The 19462-nt window shown below is 44.0% G+C and overlaps 2 protein-coding genes across 4 annotated transcripts in view; both read left to right on the top strand.

Annotated features, from left to right (window-relative positions):
- The first annotated feature begins 2377 nt into the window (after window positions 1-2377).
- On the top strand, window positions 2378-17613 carry cssa10h1orf210 (chromosome ssa10 C1orf210 homolog). 3 transcript variants are annotated; one of them, XM_045687841.1, is made up of 5 exons: window positions 2421-2568; window positions 11652-11773; window positions 15429-15552; window positions 16061-16571; window positions 16761-17613. In XM_045687841.1, exons 3-5 carry the CDS (start codon window positions 15442-15444, stop codon window positions 17171-17173), a joined length of 1035 nt encoding a protein of 344 aa, XP_045543797.1. In that variant the 5' UTR covers window positions 2421-2568; window positions 11652-11773; window positions 15429-15441; the 3' UTR covers window positions 17174-17613. The 3 variants fall into 3 exon arrangements, with proteins under 3 accessions (XP_013978964.1, XP_045543797.1, XP_013978965.1); XM_014123490.2 differs by lacking the exon at window positions 11652-11773 and adding an exon at window positions 6797-6838; XM_014123489.2 differs by lacking the exon at window positions 11652-11773 and having other exon boundaries at window positions 2378-2568.
- A 248-nt stretch (window positions 17614-17861) lies between these two features.
- The window catches only part of LOC106560519 (AP-1 complex subunit mu-2), a 50122-nt gene continuing 48521 nt past the window's right edge, over window positions 17862-19462 (top strand). Inside the window, exon 1 of the mRNA XM_014123491.2 lies at window positions 17862-18037. Within this exon, the coding sequence (XP_013978966.1) occupies window positions 17996-18037 (42 nt within the window). The 5' untranslated portion in view covers window positions 17862-17995. The remainder of the gene's footprint in view (window positions 18038-19462) is intronic.

Here is a 19462-nt window from a genome sequence, read left to right as displayed (position 1 = left end):
CCACTCAATCCTATGTTTGGGTACTGTTGTGTCCCCCAATGCTTCCCAGTGGGTTTATTCTGCATCAGACTATTGTTATAGCCTGCTAGTTCACATACTGGATGAAGAACCCAAGCCAAACACTGAAGTGATAGAAATAATTTATTAACACATCACTTGGACAAATCACTTTCCTCACAGAGCCCACAGTTTCTGGCGGTTTCCACCTCAAAAAGAAAGGGATTGTTCTTGCAATTGAATACAAAGGTCAAAGTTCTAAATTCGTCTTTCCAAACTCCAGACTAGCTTTTGGATAATGAATTCAAGCAATTGAAATGTAACAAAACTAGCAGTTATGACCTTAGGCACCTAAAATAAAGAAAATATAGAACATTGTGTCTTCACCTATTGTGTAATATGTGGGAGCCAATGTAATATCCAGACAGCGCAACTTGGACGTAGCATGGTAAATTTAAATCTGTCTACGTCCATTTCACATAATATGTGTAACGGTCGTCGTATGAAAGGGACCAAGGCGCAGCGGGTTGAGTGCTCATTTTAACTTTTAATTTAGAACACTGAAAACACAAAACGCACAGTAATGCAGGCTACGCACAGCAATGCACAAACCACTTCCCACAAAGGGACAGGTGAAACAGGGCTACCTAAGTATGACTCTCAATCAGCAACAACGATGTACAGCTGTTCCTGATTGAGAGCCATACCAGGCCAACACAAAGAAATACACAACATAGAAAACCATAGAAATAAAAAACAAGAACATTACCCAAAAACCCCAGAACACATAAATCAAACACCCCTCTTACATAAATACATATACCATTAAACCCCAAACCACATAAAACAAATACCCCCTGCCACGTCCTGACCAAACTACAATAACCAATAACCCCTTATACTGGTCAGGACGTGACAATATGTTACAAATTACAATTTGCTTTGGCTAATGCTAACGTTAGCTAGGCAGCTAACGCTAACTTTAGCTAAGCGAGGCGGCTAACGTTAGCTAGGCTAGGGGTTAAGGTTAGAGGAAGGGTTCGCTAACATGCTAGTTGGTGCTGAGTAGCTAAAAAGTATTAGCAAAGTTGCTAATTAGTTAAAATGCTGAAGTTCTCTGTGATGAGATTCAAACACTCAACCTTTGGGTTGCTGGACGTTTGTGTTACACATCCACCAATCCACCGTGGCATACCATCCTCCTTGTTTTTGGCTTGTAACCATACCAACAGTAACATATCAAACTAATTTCAGTGTCCCGGATTTACTTTTACTATGTTACATCTAGTCTATGAGACCAGGCTGAACAGTGAAAAATAGAAGTCTCTTAATGACATTCTAAGTACCAAAAAAAACAGCCCAGACTGTCTGCTGGATTGTTTGTGTCCTAGCCTCTCCCTGTCCCCCTCTCCATTGTAATGTACTGTACTGTACACACGTGTTATTATTTCCCCTGCTTTACAGAGGCAGTGAGTCCATCACAGCTGTCTTACAGAGGGAGCTTGACCACTGACCTCAACTACCATACCACTGGGACAAACAGCAGGAGTCCCTGGAAGTACGGGTGGGAAACCCCACGACTTCACTGCTGAGTGGCCAGTTTGCAGGGTCATGTTCATTAGGGCACACAGTAGCAAATTGTTTTGCAATAGAAGACAAAAGCAAGCATTTCTTATTAGACCAGTTCAGGTAGTCCCTCCGTTTGGCGCCTAATGAATATGACCCTGCTGTCCTGCCGTCTACCTCCCCTAATGAGCCAAGGCCTCTTAGGAACGTGCTAGAAGCACAAGAGGATTGGAGGCCTGGAGTGCATACTGCAGGTTCGGCGCAGGGAGCAGGACAGGATGTGGCCCTATTGTTTTCTGGATCCCCCTCTTTTCCTTCCAGGGTTGCAGAAGGCCGCTCTCTCTCCCTCAAGGCCCGAACATCTTAAGTAAACAAAAAACACTTCACATGTATCTTGTCTGTTTCCCTCTCTCAGATCCAGATGTTTTGAGAGATAGGGTGGTTTTATAAGAACAAAGCAAGATGTGTCTGTGGGGTGCGCTTTATTAAATGTGCAGTAGCGTCTGTGCTATATCATATCCTGACTGTGGATAGACTATGTTCGTGTAAAAGTAAGCTCATGTAATGTGTAAATGTGAATGTGTATTGACGTGTAAATAACATGGGTTCAGATAACAGGAACAGTGTTCTGTGTGATACTGACTACTATTGTGTATAAACATTCTGACATAAGGGAGGACAAAGCATGTCATTTTATAGCAACCAGGTTGTTATTGAATTGACTATCGACTGATCAGGTCTAGTCTTTTACCATTGGATAAAGGCAAGGGAAAGTAGGAGGGAGAAGCGAGCACACCTATGTAGTTACAAAGTTACTCATTAACTTAAGTCCTTCAGAACACGATTGAGGTGAACGCACCCCTTTCAACCTTTGCACAACATGCCTCCATTTTATAGCAAAGGCGAAATACAAACTTACAGTGACAATGCTGCATTAATGTGAGCTATTAGGAAGAGGACATATTGTTACCTGGGTTTCAGGTACATACAGACCAGGCTGACCAGGTAGGACACTTCTAATGAGCGGACTTTCTCAAAATGTTAACCTTTTGGGCTGTTTTCATTTGTCAACATTGAGATCATATGACCTCCCTGATTCTCTTATTGACCATTAAGTACTGTGGTTACGGTAATACAGTATGTTGGTATATTTCTATGACATACTAGTATAATAACCAAATGCAAACAACCTTTTGATCAATCTCAACTACAGTATATCAGTAATTATGTTTTGACGGCTATTACGAGATATAATACCATGAAAGTGGATGAATGAGAGAGAAACGGATATATAGATGCATGTTGCTCAGCCAGGCAGTCGTGCCCACATGTTGATACCCGCCGTTCGCTGTTTTGATCAAATAAGGCTAAACCTTTGACAGCCAACGTCTTGATAATAATGTAAAACATTGTTCATTCGGGGAGGATGATGTGGTGAGGTCTAGTTTCATTAACAAGGAGACGCAGGAAGCTAAAGGTCTGTCAAATGCATTACTCTTTGATCCCACTAACCACTAAAGCTAAAGATATTAGTTTCTGGTGTATTTGTTTCTAGAAGTTGCTTGGCTCTATTGCTGACACTGTGTAGGCCTTTAAACAAATGTTAGAAAGGATTGTGCCTATTGCCAGTTGCTTTGTTTATGACTTGAAGTGGGATTAACAGAGTTGCAGATGTGAAACTCATTAACCCACAACAGTCTAAGCCCTGTCTAAGCCGGGGAAGGGTTCTACTTAGCTATATGGAATTGTTTTAAGAAAGTCATACCAAGGATCATTAGCTATTTGATTTAGAATTTTAAGACCCCTTGAAGTATAAAAAATAATATTAAAACATTATGTGATGAAAATGTTAATTTGGCCTTACTGGTATTAGCCCATACAAACAAATTGAATAACACATTCACTACATGGAAAAACAGATAGTCCCCCAAAGAATCTAAAGGAAGTTTGTTCTGAAGTATCTGTCCTACATTAAATTTGTACATGCATTTTAACCCCTTATTTTTGTCATGAAACAGTCTCCATATATACACTACATGGCCAAAAGTATGTGGACATCTGCTCGTCGAACATTTCATTCCAAAATCATGGGTATTAATATGAAGTTGGTCCCCCTGTTGCTGCAAAAACAGCTTTTCACTAGATGTTGGGACATTGCTGCGGGGACTTGCTTCCATTCAGCCACAAGAGCATCAGTGAGGTTGTGCACTGAGGTTGGGAAATTAGGCCTGGCTCGCAGTCGGCGTTCCAATTCATCCCAAAGGTGTTTGATGGGGTTGAGGTCAGGGCTCTGTGCTGGCCAGTCAAGTTCTTCCACACCGATCTCGACAAACCATTTCTGTATGGACCTCGCTTTGTGCACGGGGGCATTGTCATGCTGAAACAGGAAAGGACCTTTCCCAAACTGTTGCCACAAAGTTGGAAGTACAGAATCATATAGAATGTCATTATATGCTTTATTTCCCTTCACTTGAACTAAGGGGCCTAGCCGCAACCATGAAAAACAGCCCCAGACCATTATTCTTCCTCCACCAAACTTTACAGTAGGCACTACGCATTGGGGCATGGTGAAGCGTGATTCATCACTCCAGAGAACGCATTTCCACTGCTCCAGTGTCCAATGGCGGCAAGATTTACACCACTCCAGCCAACCCTTGGCATTGCGCATGGTGATCTTAGGCATGTGTCCGGCTACTCGGCCATGATTAACCCATTTCATGAAGCTCCCAAAGAACAGCTCTTGTGCTGACATTGCTTTCAGAGACAGTTTGGAACTCAGTAGTGAGTGTTGCAACCGAGGACAGATGGTTTTTATGTGCTACGCGCTTCAGCAGTCAGCGGTCTCGTTCTGTGAGCTTGTGTGGACTACCACTTCGCGGCTGAGCCATTGTTGCTCCTAGATGTTTCCACTCCACAGTAACAGCACTTACAGTTGACATGGAAAGATTAGCAGGGCAGAAATTTGACGAACTGACTTATTGGTAAGGTGGTATCCTATGACAGTGCCACGTTGAAAGTCACTGAGCTCTTTAGTACGGGCCAATCTACTGCCAATGTTTGTCTATGGAAATTGCATGGCCGTGTGCTCAATTTTATACACCTGTCAGCAACGGCTGGGGCTGAAATGGCAGAATCCACTAATTTGAAGGTGTGTCCACAGACTTTGTGTACATAAGTGTACTTCCATTCGTTTTTTAACTGGTACTGGGGTACCTTCAGAGGAGTCTTGTGAGGCCTGTGGACGTCTTAGAGCAAAACAACTAACATCTACAGCTGAAGTGGGAAGTTTACATATACTTAGGTTGGGGTCATTAAAACTCGTTTTTCAACCACTCCTTCAAATTTCTTGTAAACAAACTATAGTTAATGGCAAGTCGGTTAGGACATCTACTTTGTGCATGACACAAGTAATTTTTCCAACAATTGTTTACAGACAGATTATTTCACTTATAATTCACTGTATCACAATTCCAGTGGGTCAGAAGTCTACATACACTAAGTTGACTGTGCCTTTAAACAGCTTGGAAAATTCCAGAAAATGATGTTAAGCCTTTAGAAGCTTCTGATAGGCTAATTGACATAATTTGAGTCAATTGGAGGTGTACCTGTGGATGTATTTCAAGGCCTACCTTCAAACTCAGTTCCTCTTAGCTTGACATCATGGGAAAATCAAAAGAAATCAGCCAAGACCTCAGAAAAAAAAGTGGGATCCTTGGGAGCAATGTCCAAACGCCTGAAGGTACCACGTTCATCTGTACAAACAATAGTACGCAAGTATAAACACCATGGGACCACACAGCCATCATACCGCTCAGGAAGGAGACGGGTTCCGTTTCCTAGAGATTAACATACTTTGGTGCTAAAAGTGCAAATCAATCCCAGAACAACAGTAAAGGACCTTGTGAAGATGCTGGAGAAAACAGGTACAAAAGTATCTATATCCACAGTAAAACGAGTTCTATATTGACATAACCTGAAAGGCCGCTCAGCAAGGAAGAAGCCACTGCTCTAAAACCTCCATAAAAAAGTCATACTACAGTTTGCAACTGCACATGGGACAAAGATCGTACTTTTTGGAGAAATGTCCTCTGGTCTGATGAAACAAAAATAGAACTGTTTGGCCATAATGACCATCGTTATGTTTGGAGGAAAAATGGGGAGGCTTGCAAGCCGAAGAACACCATCCCAACCGTGAAGCAGCATCATGTTGTGGGGGTGCTTTGCTGCAGGAGGCACTGGTGCACTTCACAAAATAGATGGCATCATGAGGCAGGAAAATTATGTGGATATATTGAAGCAACATCTCAAGACATCAGTCAAGAAGTTTAAGCTTGGTTGCAAATGGGTTTTCCAAATGGACAATGACCTCAAGCATACTTCCAAAGTTTTGGCAAAATGGCTTAAGGACAACAAAGTCAAGGTATTGGAGTGGCCATCACAAAGCCCTGACCTCAATCCTATAGAAAATGTGTGTGCAGAACTGAAAAAGTGTGTGAGAGCAAGGAGGCCTACAAACCTGACTCAGTTACACCAGCTCTGCCATGAATGGGCCAAAATTCACCCAACTTATTGTGAGAAGCTTGTGGAAGGCTACCCAAAACGTTTGACCCAATCAAACAATTTAAAAGCAATGCTACCAAATACTAATTGAGTGTATGTAAACTTCTGACCCACTGGAAATGTGATGAAAGAAATAAAAGCTGAAATAAATCATTCTCTCTACTATTATTCTGACATTTCACATTCTTAAAATAAAGTGGTGATCCTAACTGACCTAAGACCTGGAATTTTTATGAGGATTAAATGTCAGGAATTGTGAAAAACTGAGTTTAAATGTATTTGGCTAAGGTGTCTGTAAGCTTCCGCCTTCAACTGTAAATGTTCGCGAGAGTCTCGCCTTTCCACAGATGGTGTGTAGCCCAAATTGTTCAGACGCTACAGACAGAAGTTGGCAGATCAGCTGTACCGACTTCAGTACAGACTTCACCATCACGTTGGTGAGCCTCTCATCTTTCCATAGAGGGGTCATACTAGTTTGTAAGCCACACTGTTCGGACGCTACAGACGATTTTATGAGAAGACCCATTTTCGGGATGTCTGAAGGCCTGACAAACACCTCTCTAACTCTGTCACATCAACAGATGTGCTGGATTGAGACGCATCAAATGCAACCTAACAGATATCTCTAGCTTAAACTGAGACATATTTATGTTTTTTTTATTATGATAATTAGATTTCCACGGGGGCACGGACATCGACTCTAGAGGGTTTAAAGGTAAAGAACAACTTAGATTTTGTGTGTATACCACCCTATCCCGAGTAGCAGGTACCCATTGCATGTGTATAAAACATCTCCCTCTGTCACGTCCTGGCCAGTATAAGGTTAATTGGTATTGTAGTTTGGTCAGGACGTGGCAGAGGGTATTCGTTTTATGTGGTTCGGGGTGGTGTGTTTTGTTGAAGGGGCATTTGGTTTAAGTATTCCGGGGTTTTTGGGCACTGTTTGGTTTTCTGGTATTCTATGTTTAGTCTAGTATGTCTGGTTCTATGTTTGGTTAATTAGGGTTGGGACTCTCAGTTGAAGGCAGGTGTTGTCTATCTGCCTTTGATTGAGAGTCCCATATATTAGGGTGTGTTTGTGTTTGTTATTTGTGGGTGATTATTCTGTGTTTAGCCTTGTGCCTTACCAGACTGTTTTTGTTGATCGTTCGTTCTTTGTTATTTTGGTGTTAATTTTGTATTTATTAAAAGAGCAAGATGAGCATACACATACCTGCTGCGTTTTGGTCCTTCATAACCGACGATGACCGTGACACCCTCAAACAACCTCCATCTCTCTGCCTGTTGTTTTTCAAATCCCTGTATGATCAAACCATATCCTTTATTCTTGACAAACAATGGCATCACTTAGCTCCCGCGCAAAATATTCGCTGAAACCAATGACAAAGATATTTATCTGGAACCATGGATGAGGACTGAGGAGGGGGAAGAAGGCTTGCTCACCTCACCGGCACCACAGAGTGTTACCAGTAGGTCAGACGAAGGATGGCTTTGTGTGTCACTTCCGTATCCAGAGAGGAGAACGAGGAGTGGGGAAGGAGAGGGAAGAGAGGGACAGGACCCGGGCAACCCATTACAGAACAGAAAGATGTGGCATTGGGCTGCAAGGATGGGAGTGTGTGGCGGGCTGGTCAAGGAGCCCCTTTCAAAGCGTACATTTACATTTACATTTAAGTCATTTAGCAGACGCTCTTATCCAGAGCGACTTACAAATTGGTGCATTCACCTTATGATATCCAGTGGAACAACCACTTTACAATAGTGCATCTATATCTTTTAAGGGTGGGGGTTAGAAGGATTACTTTATCCTATCCTAGGTATTCCTTAAAGAGGTGGGGTTTCAGGTGTCTCCGGAAGGTGGTGATTGACTCCGCTGTCCTGGCGTCATGAGGGAGCTTGTTCCACCATTGGGGTGCCAGAGCAGCGAACAGTTTTGACTGGGCTGAGCGGGAACTGTGCTTCCTCAGAGGTAGGGAGGTGAGCAGGCCAGAGGTGGATGAATGCAGTGCCCTTGTTTGGGTGTAGGGCCTGATCAGAGCCTGAAGGTAAGGAGGTGCCGTTCCCCTCACAGCTCCGTAGGCAAGCACCATGGTCTTGTAGCGGATGCGAGCTTCAACTGGAAGCCAGTGGAGAGAGCGGAGGAGCGGGGTGACGTGAGAGAACTTGGGAAGGTTGAACACCAGACGGGCTGCGGCGTTCTGGATGAGTTGTAGGGGTTTAATGGCACAGGCCCAGCCAACAGCGAGTTGCAGTAATCCAGACGGGAGATGACAAGTGCCTGGATTAGGACCTGCGCCGCTTCCTGTGTGAGGCAGGGTCGTACTCTGCGAATGTTGTAGAGCATGAACCTACAGGATCGGGTCACCGCCTTGATGTTAGTGGAGAACGACAGGGTGTTGTCCAGGGTCACGCCAAGGTTCTTAGCACTCTGGGAGGAGGACACAATGGAGTTGTCAACCGTGATGGCGAGATCATGGAACGGGCAGTCCTTCCCCGGGAGGAAGAGCAGCTCTGTCTTGCCGAGGTTCAGCTTGAGGTGGTGATCAGTCATCCACACTGATATGTCTGCCAGACATGCAGAGATGCGATTCGCCACCTGGTTATCAGAAGGGGGAAAGGAGAAGATTAATTGTGTGTCGTCTGCATAGCAATGATAGGAGAGACCATGTGAGGATATGGCAGAGCCAATTGACTTGCTATAGCGAGAATAGCAGAGGGCCTAGATCAGAGCCCTGGGGGACACCAGTGGTGAGAGCACGTGATGCGGAGACAGATTCTCGCCATGCCACCTGGTAGGAGCGACCTGTCAGGTAGGACGCAATCCAAGCGTGGGCCGCGCCGGAGATGCCCAACTCGGAGAGGGTGGAGAGGAGGATCTGATGGTTCACAGTATCAAAGGCAGCCGATAGGTCTAGAAGGATGAGAGCAGAGGAGAGAGAGTTAGCTTTAGCAGTGCGGAGCGCCTCCGTGACACAGAGAAGAGCAGTCTCAGTTGAATGACCAGTCTTGAAACCTGACTGATTTGGGTCAAGAAGGTCATTCTGAGAGAGATAGCAGGAGAGCTGGCCAAGGACAGCACGTTCAAGAGTTTTGGAGAGAAAAGAAAGAAGGGATACTGGTCTGTAGTTGTTGACATCGGAGGGATCGAGTGTAGGTTTTTTCAGAAGGGGTGCAACTCTCGCTCTCTTGAAGACGGAAGGGACGTAGCCAGCGGTCAAGGATGAGTTGATGAGCGACGTGAGGTAAGGGAGAAAGTCTCCGGAAATGGTCTGGAGAAGAGAGGAGGGGAAAGGGTCAAGCGGGCAGGTTGTTGGGCGGCCGGCCGTCACAAGACGCGAGATTTCATCTGGAGAGAGAGGGGAGAAAGAGGTCAAAGCACAGGGTAGGGCAGTGTAAGCAGGACCAGCGGTGTCGTTTGACTTAGCAAACGAGGATTGGATGTCGTCGACCTTCTTTTCACAATGGTTGACGAAGTCATCCGCAGAGAGGGAGGAGGGGGGGAGGGGGAGGAGGATTCAGGAGGGAGGAGAAGGTGGCAAAGAGCTTCCTAGGGTTAGAGGCAGATGCTTGGAATTTAGAGTGGTAGAAAGTGGCTTTAGCAGCAGAGACAGAAGAGGAAAATGTAGAGAGGAGGGAGTGAAAGGATGCCGGGTCCGCAGGGAGGTGAGTTTTCCTCCATTTCCGCTCGGCTGCCCGGAGCCCTGTTCTATGAGCTCGCAATGAGTCGTCGAGCCACGGAGCAGGAGGGGAGGACCGAGCCGGCCTGGAGGATAGGGGACATAGAGAGTCAAAGGATGCAGAAAGGGAGGAGAGGAGGGTTGAGGAGGCAGAATCAGGAGATAGGTTGGAGAAGGTTTGAGCAGAGGGAAGAGATGATAGGATGGAAGAGGAGAGAGTAGCGGGGGAGAGAGAGCGAAGGTTGGGACGGCGCAATACCATCCGAGTAGGGGCAGAGTGAGAAGTGTTGGATGAGAGCGAGAGGGAAAAGGATACAAGGTAGTGGTCGGAGACTTGGAGGGGAGTTGCAATGTGATTAGTGGAAGAACAGCATCTAGTAAAGATGAGGTCAAGCGTATTGCCTGCCTTGTGAGTAGGAAAGAAGGAGGCAGAGAGGAATGAGTCAAAGGTAGACGTGGGGAGGTTAAAGTCACCCAGAACTGTGAGAGGTGAGCCATCCTCAGGAAAGGAACTTATCAAGGCGTCAAGCTCATTGATGAACTCTCCGAGGGAACCTGGAGGGCGATAAATGATAAGGATGTTAAGCTTGAAAGGGCTGGTAACTGTGACAGCATGGAATTCAAAGGAGGCGATAGACAGATGGGTCAGGGGAGAAAGAGAGAATGTCCACTTGGGAGAGATGAGGATCCCAGTGCCACCTCCCCGCTGACCAGAAGCTCTGTGTACGAGAACACGTGGGCAGACGAGGAGAGAGCAGTAGGAGTAGCAGTGTTATCTGTGGTAATCCATGTTTCCGTCAGCGCCAAGAAGTCGAGGGACTGGAGGTTAGCATAGGCTGAGATGAACTCTGCCTTGTTGGCCACAGACCGGCACTTCAAGAGGCTGCCGGAGACCTGGAACTCCACGTGGGTCGTGCGCGCTGGGACCACCAGGTTAGAGTGGCAGCGGCCACGCGCTGTGAAGCGTTTGTATGGCCTGTGCAGAGGGGAGAGAACAGGGATAGACAGACACATAGTTGACAGGCTACAGAAGAGGCTACGCTAATGCAAAGGAGATTGGAATGACAAGTGGACTACACGTCTCGAATGTTCAGAAAGTTAAGCTTACGTTGCAAAAATCTTATTGACTAAAATGATTAAAATGATACAGTACTGCTGGCTGGTGAAGTAGGCTAGCTAGCAGTGGCTGCGTTGTTGACTTTGTTTGAAAGTGTAGCTGGCTAGGTAACCTCGATAGTTTCAGTACGACACCTTATCATGATACAAAGGCAACTATGTAGCTAGCTAACATAACACTAATCAAGACGTTCCTTTGTAATGTATTTAGTTTCTACAATGCTGCTCGTCGGTAATAGTTGGCTAGGTTTGGAAATGGCATCGCGGGGGACGAAAATAGCTGGCCAGCTAACCTCGATGATTACTCTAAACTACACAATTATCAAACTATGACAAACTATGACAAATACAACTTATTGACTAAAATGACTAAAATGATACAGTACTGCTGGCTGGTAAATAGGCTAGCTAGCAGTGGCTGCGTTGTTGACTTTGTTTGAAAGTGTAGCTGGCTAGGTAACCTCGATAGTTTCCGTGCTACACCTTATCATGATACAAAGGCAACTATGTAGCTAGCTAACACTAGCTAACCTGGCTGGCTAACCTCGATAATTACTCTAAACTACACAATTATCTTAGATACAAAGACAGCAAAGACAACTATGTAGCTAGCTAACACTACACTTAAATTAATTTTCAAGACTGGGCATTCAACTGAGACTGCTCTTCTCTGTGTCACGGAGGCTCTCCGCACTGCTAAAGCTAACTCATTCTCCTCTGCTCTCATCCTTCTAGACCTATCTGCTGCCTTTGATACTGTGAACCATCAGATCCTCCTCTCCACCATCTCCGAGTTGGGCATCTCCGGCGCGGCCCACGCTTGGATTGCGTCCTACCTGACAGGTCGCTCCTACCAGGTGGCGTGGCGAGAATCTGTCTCCGCACCATGCGCTCTCACCACTGGTGTCCCCCAGGGCTCTGTTGTGGGCCCTCTCCTATTCTCGCTATACACCAAGTCACTTGGCTCTGTCATATCCTCACATGGTCTCTCCTATCATTGCTATGCAGACGACACACAATTAATCTTCTCCTTTCCCCCTTCTGATAACCAGGCGGCGAATCGCATCTCTGCATGTCTGTCAGACATATCAGTGTGAATGACGGATCACCAGCTCAAGCTGAACCTCGGCAAGACGGAGCTGCTCTTCCTCCCGGGGAAGGACTGCCCGTTCCATGATCTCGCCATCACGGTTGACAACTCCCTTGTGTCCTCCTCCCAGAGTGCTAAGAACCTTGGCGTGATCCTGGACAACACCCTGTCGTTCTCCACTAACATCAAGGCGGTGACCCGATCCTGTAGGTTCATGCTCTACAACATTCGCAGAGTACGACCCTGCCTCACACAGGAAGCGGCGCAGGTCCTAATCCAGGCACTTGTCATCTCCCGTCTGGATTACTGCAACTCGCTGTTGGCTGGGCTCCCTGCCTGTGCCATTAAACCCCTACAACTCATCCAGAACGCCGCAGCCCGTCTGGTGTTCAACCTTCCCAAGTTCTCTCACGTCACCCCGCTCCTCCGCTCTCTCCACTGGCTTCCAGTTGAAGCTCGCATCCGCTACAAGACCATGGTGATTGCCTACAGAGCTGTGAAGGGAACGGCACCTCCATACCTTTAGGCTCTGATCAGGCCCTACACCCAAACAAGGGCACTGCGTTCATCCACCTCTGGCCTGCTGGCCCCCCTACCTCTGAGGAAGCACAGTTCCCGCTCAGCCCAGTCAAAACTGTTCGCTGCTCTGGCACCCCAATGGTGGAACAAGCTCCCTCACGACGCCAGGACAGCGGAGTCAATCACCACCTTCCGGAGACACCTGAAACCCCACCTCTTTAAGGAATACCTAGGATAGGATAAAGTAATCCTTCTAACCCCCCCCTAAAAGATTTAGATGCACTATTGAAAAGTGGTTGTTCCACTGGATATCATAAGGTGAATGCACCAATTTGTAAGTCGCTCTGGATAAGAGCGTCTGCTAAATGACTTAAATGTAAAATGTAAATGTACACTAATCAAATCGTTCCGTTGTAATGTATTAGTTTCTACAGTGCTGCTAGTCGGTAGAAGTTGGCTAGCTAGCTAGCAGTTGTTGACTAAGTAGGAGAACGGTGGCGCAGCGCGGCGGACGAAAATAGCTGGCTAGCTAACCTCGATAATTACTCTAAACTACACAATTATCTTTGATACAAAGACAGCTAAGTAGCTAGCTAAAAATTGCTCAGATCAAACAAATCAAACCGTTGTAATGTAATGAGATGTAATATTACCTGCGGAGCGGAGTGCAGCACGACTACTCGCTCCAAACCCGGAAGCACGCGCTATGAACGCTAAGAAGCTAACCTTACTAAAGCATAACTCACTCCTTGCCCTAGCCGTCTGTGGCACAAATCTACTACGTACCCTTAAACATAAAGTACACACACTCATGCAGATGCATGCACGCACACACACACACACACACACACACACACACACACACACACACACACACACACACACACACACACACACACACACACACACACACACACACACACACACACAGGGCAAAAACTGGTTGAATCAACATTGTTTCCACATAATTTCAACCAACCAAAACATTCAATGTGATGACGTTTAATCAACATGGAAAACTGATTGGATTTGAAAAAGTCATCAACATAAGAGAATTTCGTATTTTTAACCTAAATCCAATGACATTGTGAAATGTTTTGTTGATTTTATGTTGAATTCACGTTTGTTGACAACTCAACCAAATGTAAATTAAAACAAGACTTTGAACTGACATCTGTGTCCAGTGGGCTACTACACACATTGCCTCTTGTGGGCTCCTGGGCTTCCCATAGCTTCCAGGCGTTGTGTTGTTGTGCCTTTACTGTGCGAGGACAGGAAGAGATTAAGAGATTCCCACTCAGGTCTTTACAGCCAACCATGCTGAGCTTAATAGCAGAAGGAAGGGAGGAGAAGAAGCCTAATGGCAGAGCGACCAGCCAGTAGGCCCCCTCTGTGAAAAATCTCTTTGGTGCCAAGAGGACTCTACAAACAGGCCGGGATCAGATTAAAAAACAAAGAGATAAGAAAGATACACAGTCACAGATGTGAGAAGAACAACATAAGAGCAATATTCAGAACAAAAGCTATTGTTAAAGTGTGTGAAAGAGCTCTTAAGTCTTTAACTAAATGCTTTAAATCTACTTTTTATTGTATAGAAAGTGTGTACACACACCTGCATAGAAAATGTACAATACATGTGGGAACACTAAACTGGTACTCTTGTCTTTGTGAGAAGATGCCAATAGACATCTTCAGAATGTGCAATGAGTCAGAGGATCTGTATCTAACATAATGAGTCAACACTGCATGCAAACAAATGTAAATTAAACAAATTTGCTTACAGAAGAGCATAAGAGGTCACTGGTTTTAGTTATGTCAAAAAACTGTTTATGTTTCCAACACGATTCTGGTGTGTTTTAGGGCCAGTCATTTTTCCTGGGCAGGTCACGTAACTATACCTTGTTGGAGGCCTATGTCAGTAAGGTTACATTTATTTGGGGTTATAAACATATAAAACAAGATGTAGAATGAATTCCCAGAGGATAAAGTATGAATTAAAACACTAGTCTCAATGCAGTTCTGGTTATCTGGTTATGATTTCTCAATTCAGTTCTGGTTATCTGGTTATTATTTCTCAATGCAGTTCTGGTTATCTGGTTATTATTTCTCAATTCAGTTCTGGTTATCTAGTTATTATTTCTCAATGCAGTTCTGGTTATCTGGTTATTATTTCTCAATTCAGTTCTGGTTATCTGGTTATTATTTCTCTATTCAGTTCTGGTTATCTGGTTATTATTTCTCAATGCAGTTCTGGTTATCTGGTTATTATTTCTCAATGCAGTTCTGGTTATCTGGTTATTATTTCTCAATTCAGTTCTGGTTATTTAGTTATTATTTCTCAATGCAGTTCTGGTTATCTGGTTATTATTTCTCAATTCAGTTCTGGTTATCTAGTTATTATTTCTCAATGCAGTTCTGGTTATCTGGTTATTATTTCTCTATTCTGTTCTGGTTATCTGGTTATTATTGATCAATTAATTTCTGATGATTATTTCTCAATGCAGTTCTGGTTATCTGGTTATTATTTCTCTATTCAGTTCTGGTTATCTGGTTATTATTTCTCTATTCAGTTCTGGTTATTATTTTTCAATGCAGTTCTAGTTGTGACTCATTTGTCAGTTTGATTAATACTTAGTTGTGACTCATTTGTCAGTCTGATTAATACTTAGTTGTGACTCATTTGTCAGTCTGATTAATACTTAGTTGTGACTCATTTGTCAGTCTGATTAATACTTAGTTGTGACTCATTTGTCAGTCTGATTAATACTTAGTTGTGACTCATTTGTCAGTCTGATTAATACTTAGTTGTGACTCATTTGTCAGTTTGATTAATACTTAGTTGTGACTCATTTGTCAGTCTGATTAATACTTAGTCTTTGTCTGTCCATCTGTGATTCCTACAGGAAGCGGGGAACCATGGGGTCATGGGGCCACGGCCTGTGTGTGGTTTTGTGTTTCTGGGGAACAGTTAGCAGGAGCATGCTTCAGAGTCGCACTGTTGGCCCGTGTACTGTCAATACTGGCACGGTAAGAAAGACACACAGCTTTCTTCTTCTCCCCATTTTCTTCTCCTCTTTTTCTTGCCGTTGTTCAGTTCCAAGCAGTCACGTGAGGAAAACACTATGGGGAATTTCCTGTTTGAGACATTTTTCCTGTTGTTGATCATAAGATAATGTTACCTCTGGGAGTGAAGTCTGATTCCTTACAGGATATCAACATAAGAATTATGTCAAGATTGGGACTCTCTTTAAGTGAATTGATTTGTTGTTCACAACTTTATTTGTTATATATTAGATGGTTTTCTTTATCTTTCGTTTTAAAGTTACATGGAATATTTAGTTATCAGCACTAGACAGTTGCAAAGACTCCTAATTAATTAATTAACACCACTTTTTTTTTATTCACCCATATAATGGCTTTAGGGAGAAACTTCCAAAAATCATAAAGTTCATTTTACATTTCTTGATTCTTGCTAAATGGCAACCACAATATGGGAAGGGTTGGTTTGACCAATCTTGTCCATCTCTTCCCCAAGGCATCATTTAACTGCAGTTGGAGGAAACTGGATCATATTCCAACAGAGATATGGGACAATGCAACCACACTGGACCTCTCCCAGAACCACCTCAACTTAACTAACTCTCAACACCTCAGACAACTACAGAGGTTGGATCAGCTGGTTACCCTCAATCTCTCAGGCAACTACCTCCCTCTGCTGGGGAAAGACAACCTCTGCAGCCTCCCCTCCCTGCATACACTAGACCTCAGTGGCTGCCAATTGACTTCCATAGAGGCTGGAGCTCTGCAGGGTTTACCCAGGTTAGGGAAGCTGTTTTTGGGGCACAACAGACTGCAAGTCCCCCTGTCTGTCTCCACTCGAGATATAGTAACTATATCCTTCCTGGATCTCCATGGGAACCAAGAGCTTGAGCGTGGCTCTGATGATTTGACGACAGGAATCAGAAGACCATCTCATAGAAAACTGTTGACAAATGACCATGAACATCCCACCACAACTCCAACTAACACAATGACTACAACTAATGGTAAGGATCTCATAACAATTTACTTCTGCCTCATATCATCTAATTTATATGTAGTTAAGTCATATCATATAATTATCAGCTGTCATAGAATTCTTTGAAGCTTACTCAAGCGGTCTTGGCTGTTAGAGCTGTGATGTAATTCATAATAATGATTTGAACAGTAAAACCTATTCCCCTCTCGCCGAACAGGCACAGAGTCGCCTGGTCAGAGCCGCCCCTCCCACAGTTGGCAATATTTGGTGGCAGTCCTTGTGACGGCCATCTCCCTCTCCCTCCTCATCACCAGCCTGGCCAAATGCCAGCTGGTCCGCCGCTACCTAGCCAGCTATCGCCACACCCGTCTGACCGAGCAGGACACAGCCAGCCAGTGTGACCCCAACAGTCTGGAGGTGGGCTTCTCTATGCACAACCATGGGGGACAGGCACAGAGCCCCCACCCTGCTGCTGTCCTCCAGGGAGAGATGGACATAGAGGATGAGGAAGATGATGATGGCTTCATAGAGGATAACTACATACAAGCCAGCGAGAGGGAGAGGGCTAAGAGGGCACTTGAAGTGGAGGAAGAGGAGGAAGAGGATGGGATGGACTTTACCATTGGCTAGGAAGAAAGGGAGAAGGTGGAAAGAGAGGGGAGAGAATGAGAGAGAGAGGGTCACTAGCCTATTTGGACACTGATTGGGACCAATACAGATATTAAATTTAAGCATGTCTATTTCCATCATCTTTAGAGGGGGAAAAACAGTCACAGAGACAGATGAATACAAAACTGACAATAGCAATAACTCAATTTAGCTCCGCAATAGGGCACCTTGGCCTGTGTCTTTCAATGGATTTCAAAATTGGGCTAACTGTTTGTACTGACTTTGATAGAAATTTGTTAGAACATTATTATTTAAAGTGGGTCAAATAATCAATCAATTTGTTTTTGAGTTAGATTTTTTAAGTTCCAACTCAGTTTTACCAATGAAATTGATGTTGTTTGGGTGTGCCTGCACTCCATTTTGTTACATTTGTAGATAAAATAAAACGTTTTAAAATTTAATAGCGCACATGTTTTTCTTTCTGTAGAAAAATACATACAATTATCTTGAAACAGTTAGGCATATGCGTCAATCTATGATAATGTATAGCAATGCTTTATATAGTACAATAGACAAACACGCCTGATAGTAACCTATGCATATTCTGTGCAGAATAGAAGAGAATCGATACCATATGTAGACCTAATAATTGATGTAGGATTGGTTTTGCATGCTCTGTTGCGTTGAAAGCTGCTTGACAGGTCTGACGACGAAATACTACCCGGAAAGAGCAGTGGCGTGCATTAGACAACAGAGCGCGAGATGGGAGATACACTGAATGAAATGCTGTAAGGGATATTCAACGTCAAACATTTATATTTTTTGTGCTATTAGTTTATCAGGATGTCGGCGTCTGCTATATTCATCCTGGACCTTAAAGGAAAGGTAAGCTGAGACTTGACAGTCTACGTGGCACTGGCGGATAAGTTTATAGTTTGACATCGATTAGTCTTGCGTTGCTGTTGCTGTTTTAAGGAAGACTTGTTCGCGACGAGGCTAGGCATCGATCAACAGCGCCTGCATCTGCCCATGTAGCGCAGAAATCCATGCGTAAAAGCGCACATAAGAAAATGAAAGAGCGGTAGGGCAGGCTATAGTAAAATGACATACTTGATTATATTTTAATATTTACAACTAAATGTATTTGTTTCTCAGAATTCGTCACTAGCTATGTTTCCAATAGCTTGTCCAGTGATTTTTTGTTTTTGTCGACATTTAAGAAAGTTCTCATAGAAAATAGATTCTACAATTGTCTGCTAAGGTGTTTCCATTGAACTATCTTGTCGATGAAAACAGCTGGACGTAATGACGTCACACCTAAAAAAAGAAATCGACAAAAAATGAAGTGGTTGATGTGTTTCGATTACCCATTTAGGTATATTGCGCATTAATACATGCGCGACAGCCTGTATGCCCTCCCTATCCGTTTAATGTCTCAGGTATCCCGCGAAAGCCCGAATGGATAGAATACAATAATTGACCATGGTGAATGTTGCACTCTTTTAGAACTGAAATAATTGGATGGTGAAACTTGCCAACCAACCAGAAAATCGAGGCATAGCAATTCAGGCATTCTTGATAATCAGGCCAATCCTTATTCTGCAAATACATGTTTTTTGTTGAAACAAAATATTTAGCAAGCAGTAGAAATTTAGAATTAAATGTGGAGTGGAGCTTATTTACTAAACAAAAATATAAACACAACATGCAACAATTTCAAAGATTTTACTGAGTTACAGTTCATATAATGAAATCAGTCAATTTAAATAAATTCATTAGACCCTAATCTATGTATTTCACATGACTGGGAATACAGATATGCATCTGTTGGTCACAGATGCCTTTAAAAAAAAAGTTGGGGCGTGGATCAGAAAACCAGTCAGTATCTTGTGTGACCACCATTTGCCTCATGCAGCGTGACACATCTCCTTTGCATAGAGTTGATCAGGCTGTTGATTGTGGCCTGTGGAATGTTGTCCCACTTCTCTTCAATGGCTGTGCGAAGTTGCTGGATATTGGTGGGAACTGGAACACACTGTTGTACACGTCGTCGTACACGTCGATCCAGAGCATCCCAAACATGCTCAATGGGTGACATGTCTGGTGAGAATGTAGGTATGGAAGAACTGAGGCCCATTGTCGTGAATGGCACGACAATGGGCCTCAGGATTTCATCACGGTTTCTCTGTGCATTCAAATTGCCATCGATAAAATGCAATTGTGTCCGTTGTCCATAGCTTATGCCTGCCCATACTATAACCCCACCGACAGCATGGGGCTCTCTGTTCACAACATTGACATCAGCAAACC

This window comes from Salmo salar, chromosome ssa10 (assembly GCF_905237065.1).
Source record: "Salmo salar chromosome ssa10, Ssal_v3.1, whole genome shotgun sequence".
Classification (NCBI taxonomy): domain Eukaryota; kingdom Metazoa; phylum Chordata; class Actinopteri; order Salmoniformes; family Salmonidae; genus Salmo; species Salmo salar.
The sequence above is the reverse complement of the archived record's forward strand: the minus strand, read 5'-3'. Positions and strand labels throughout refer to the sequence as shown.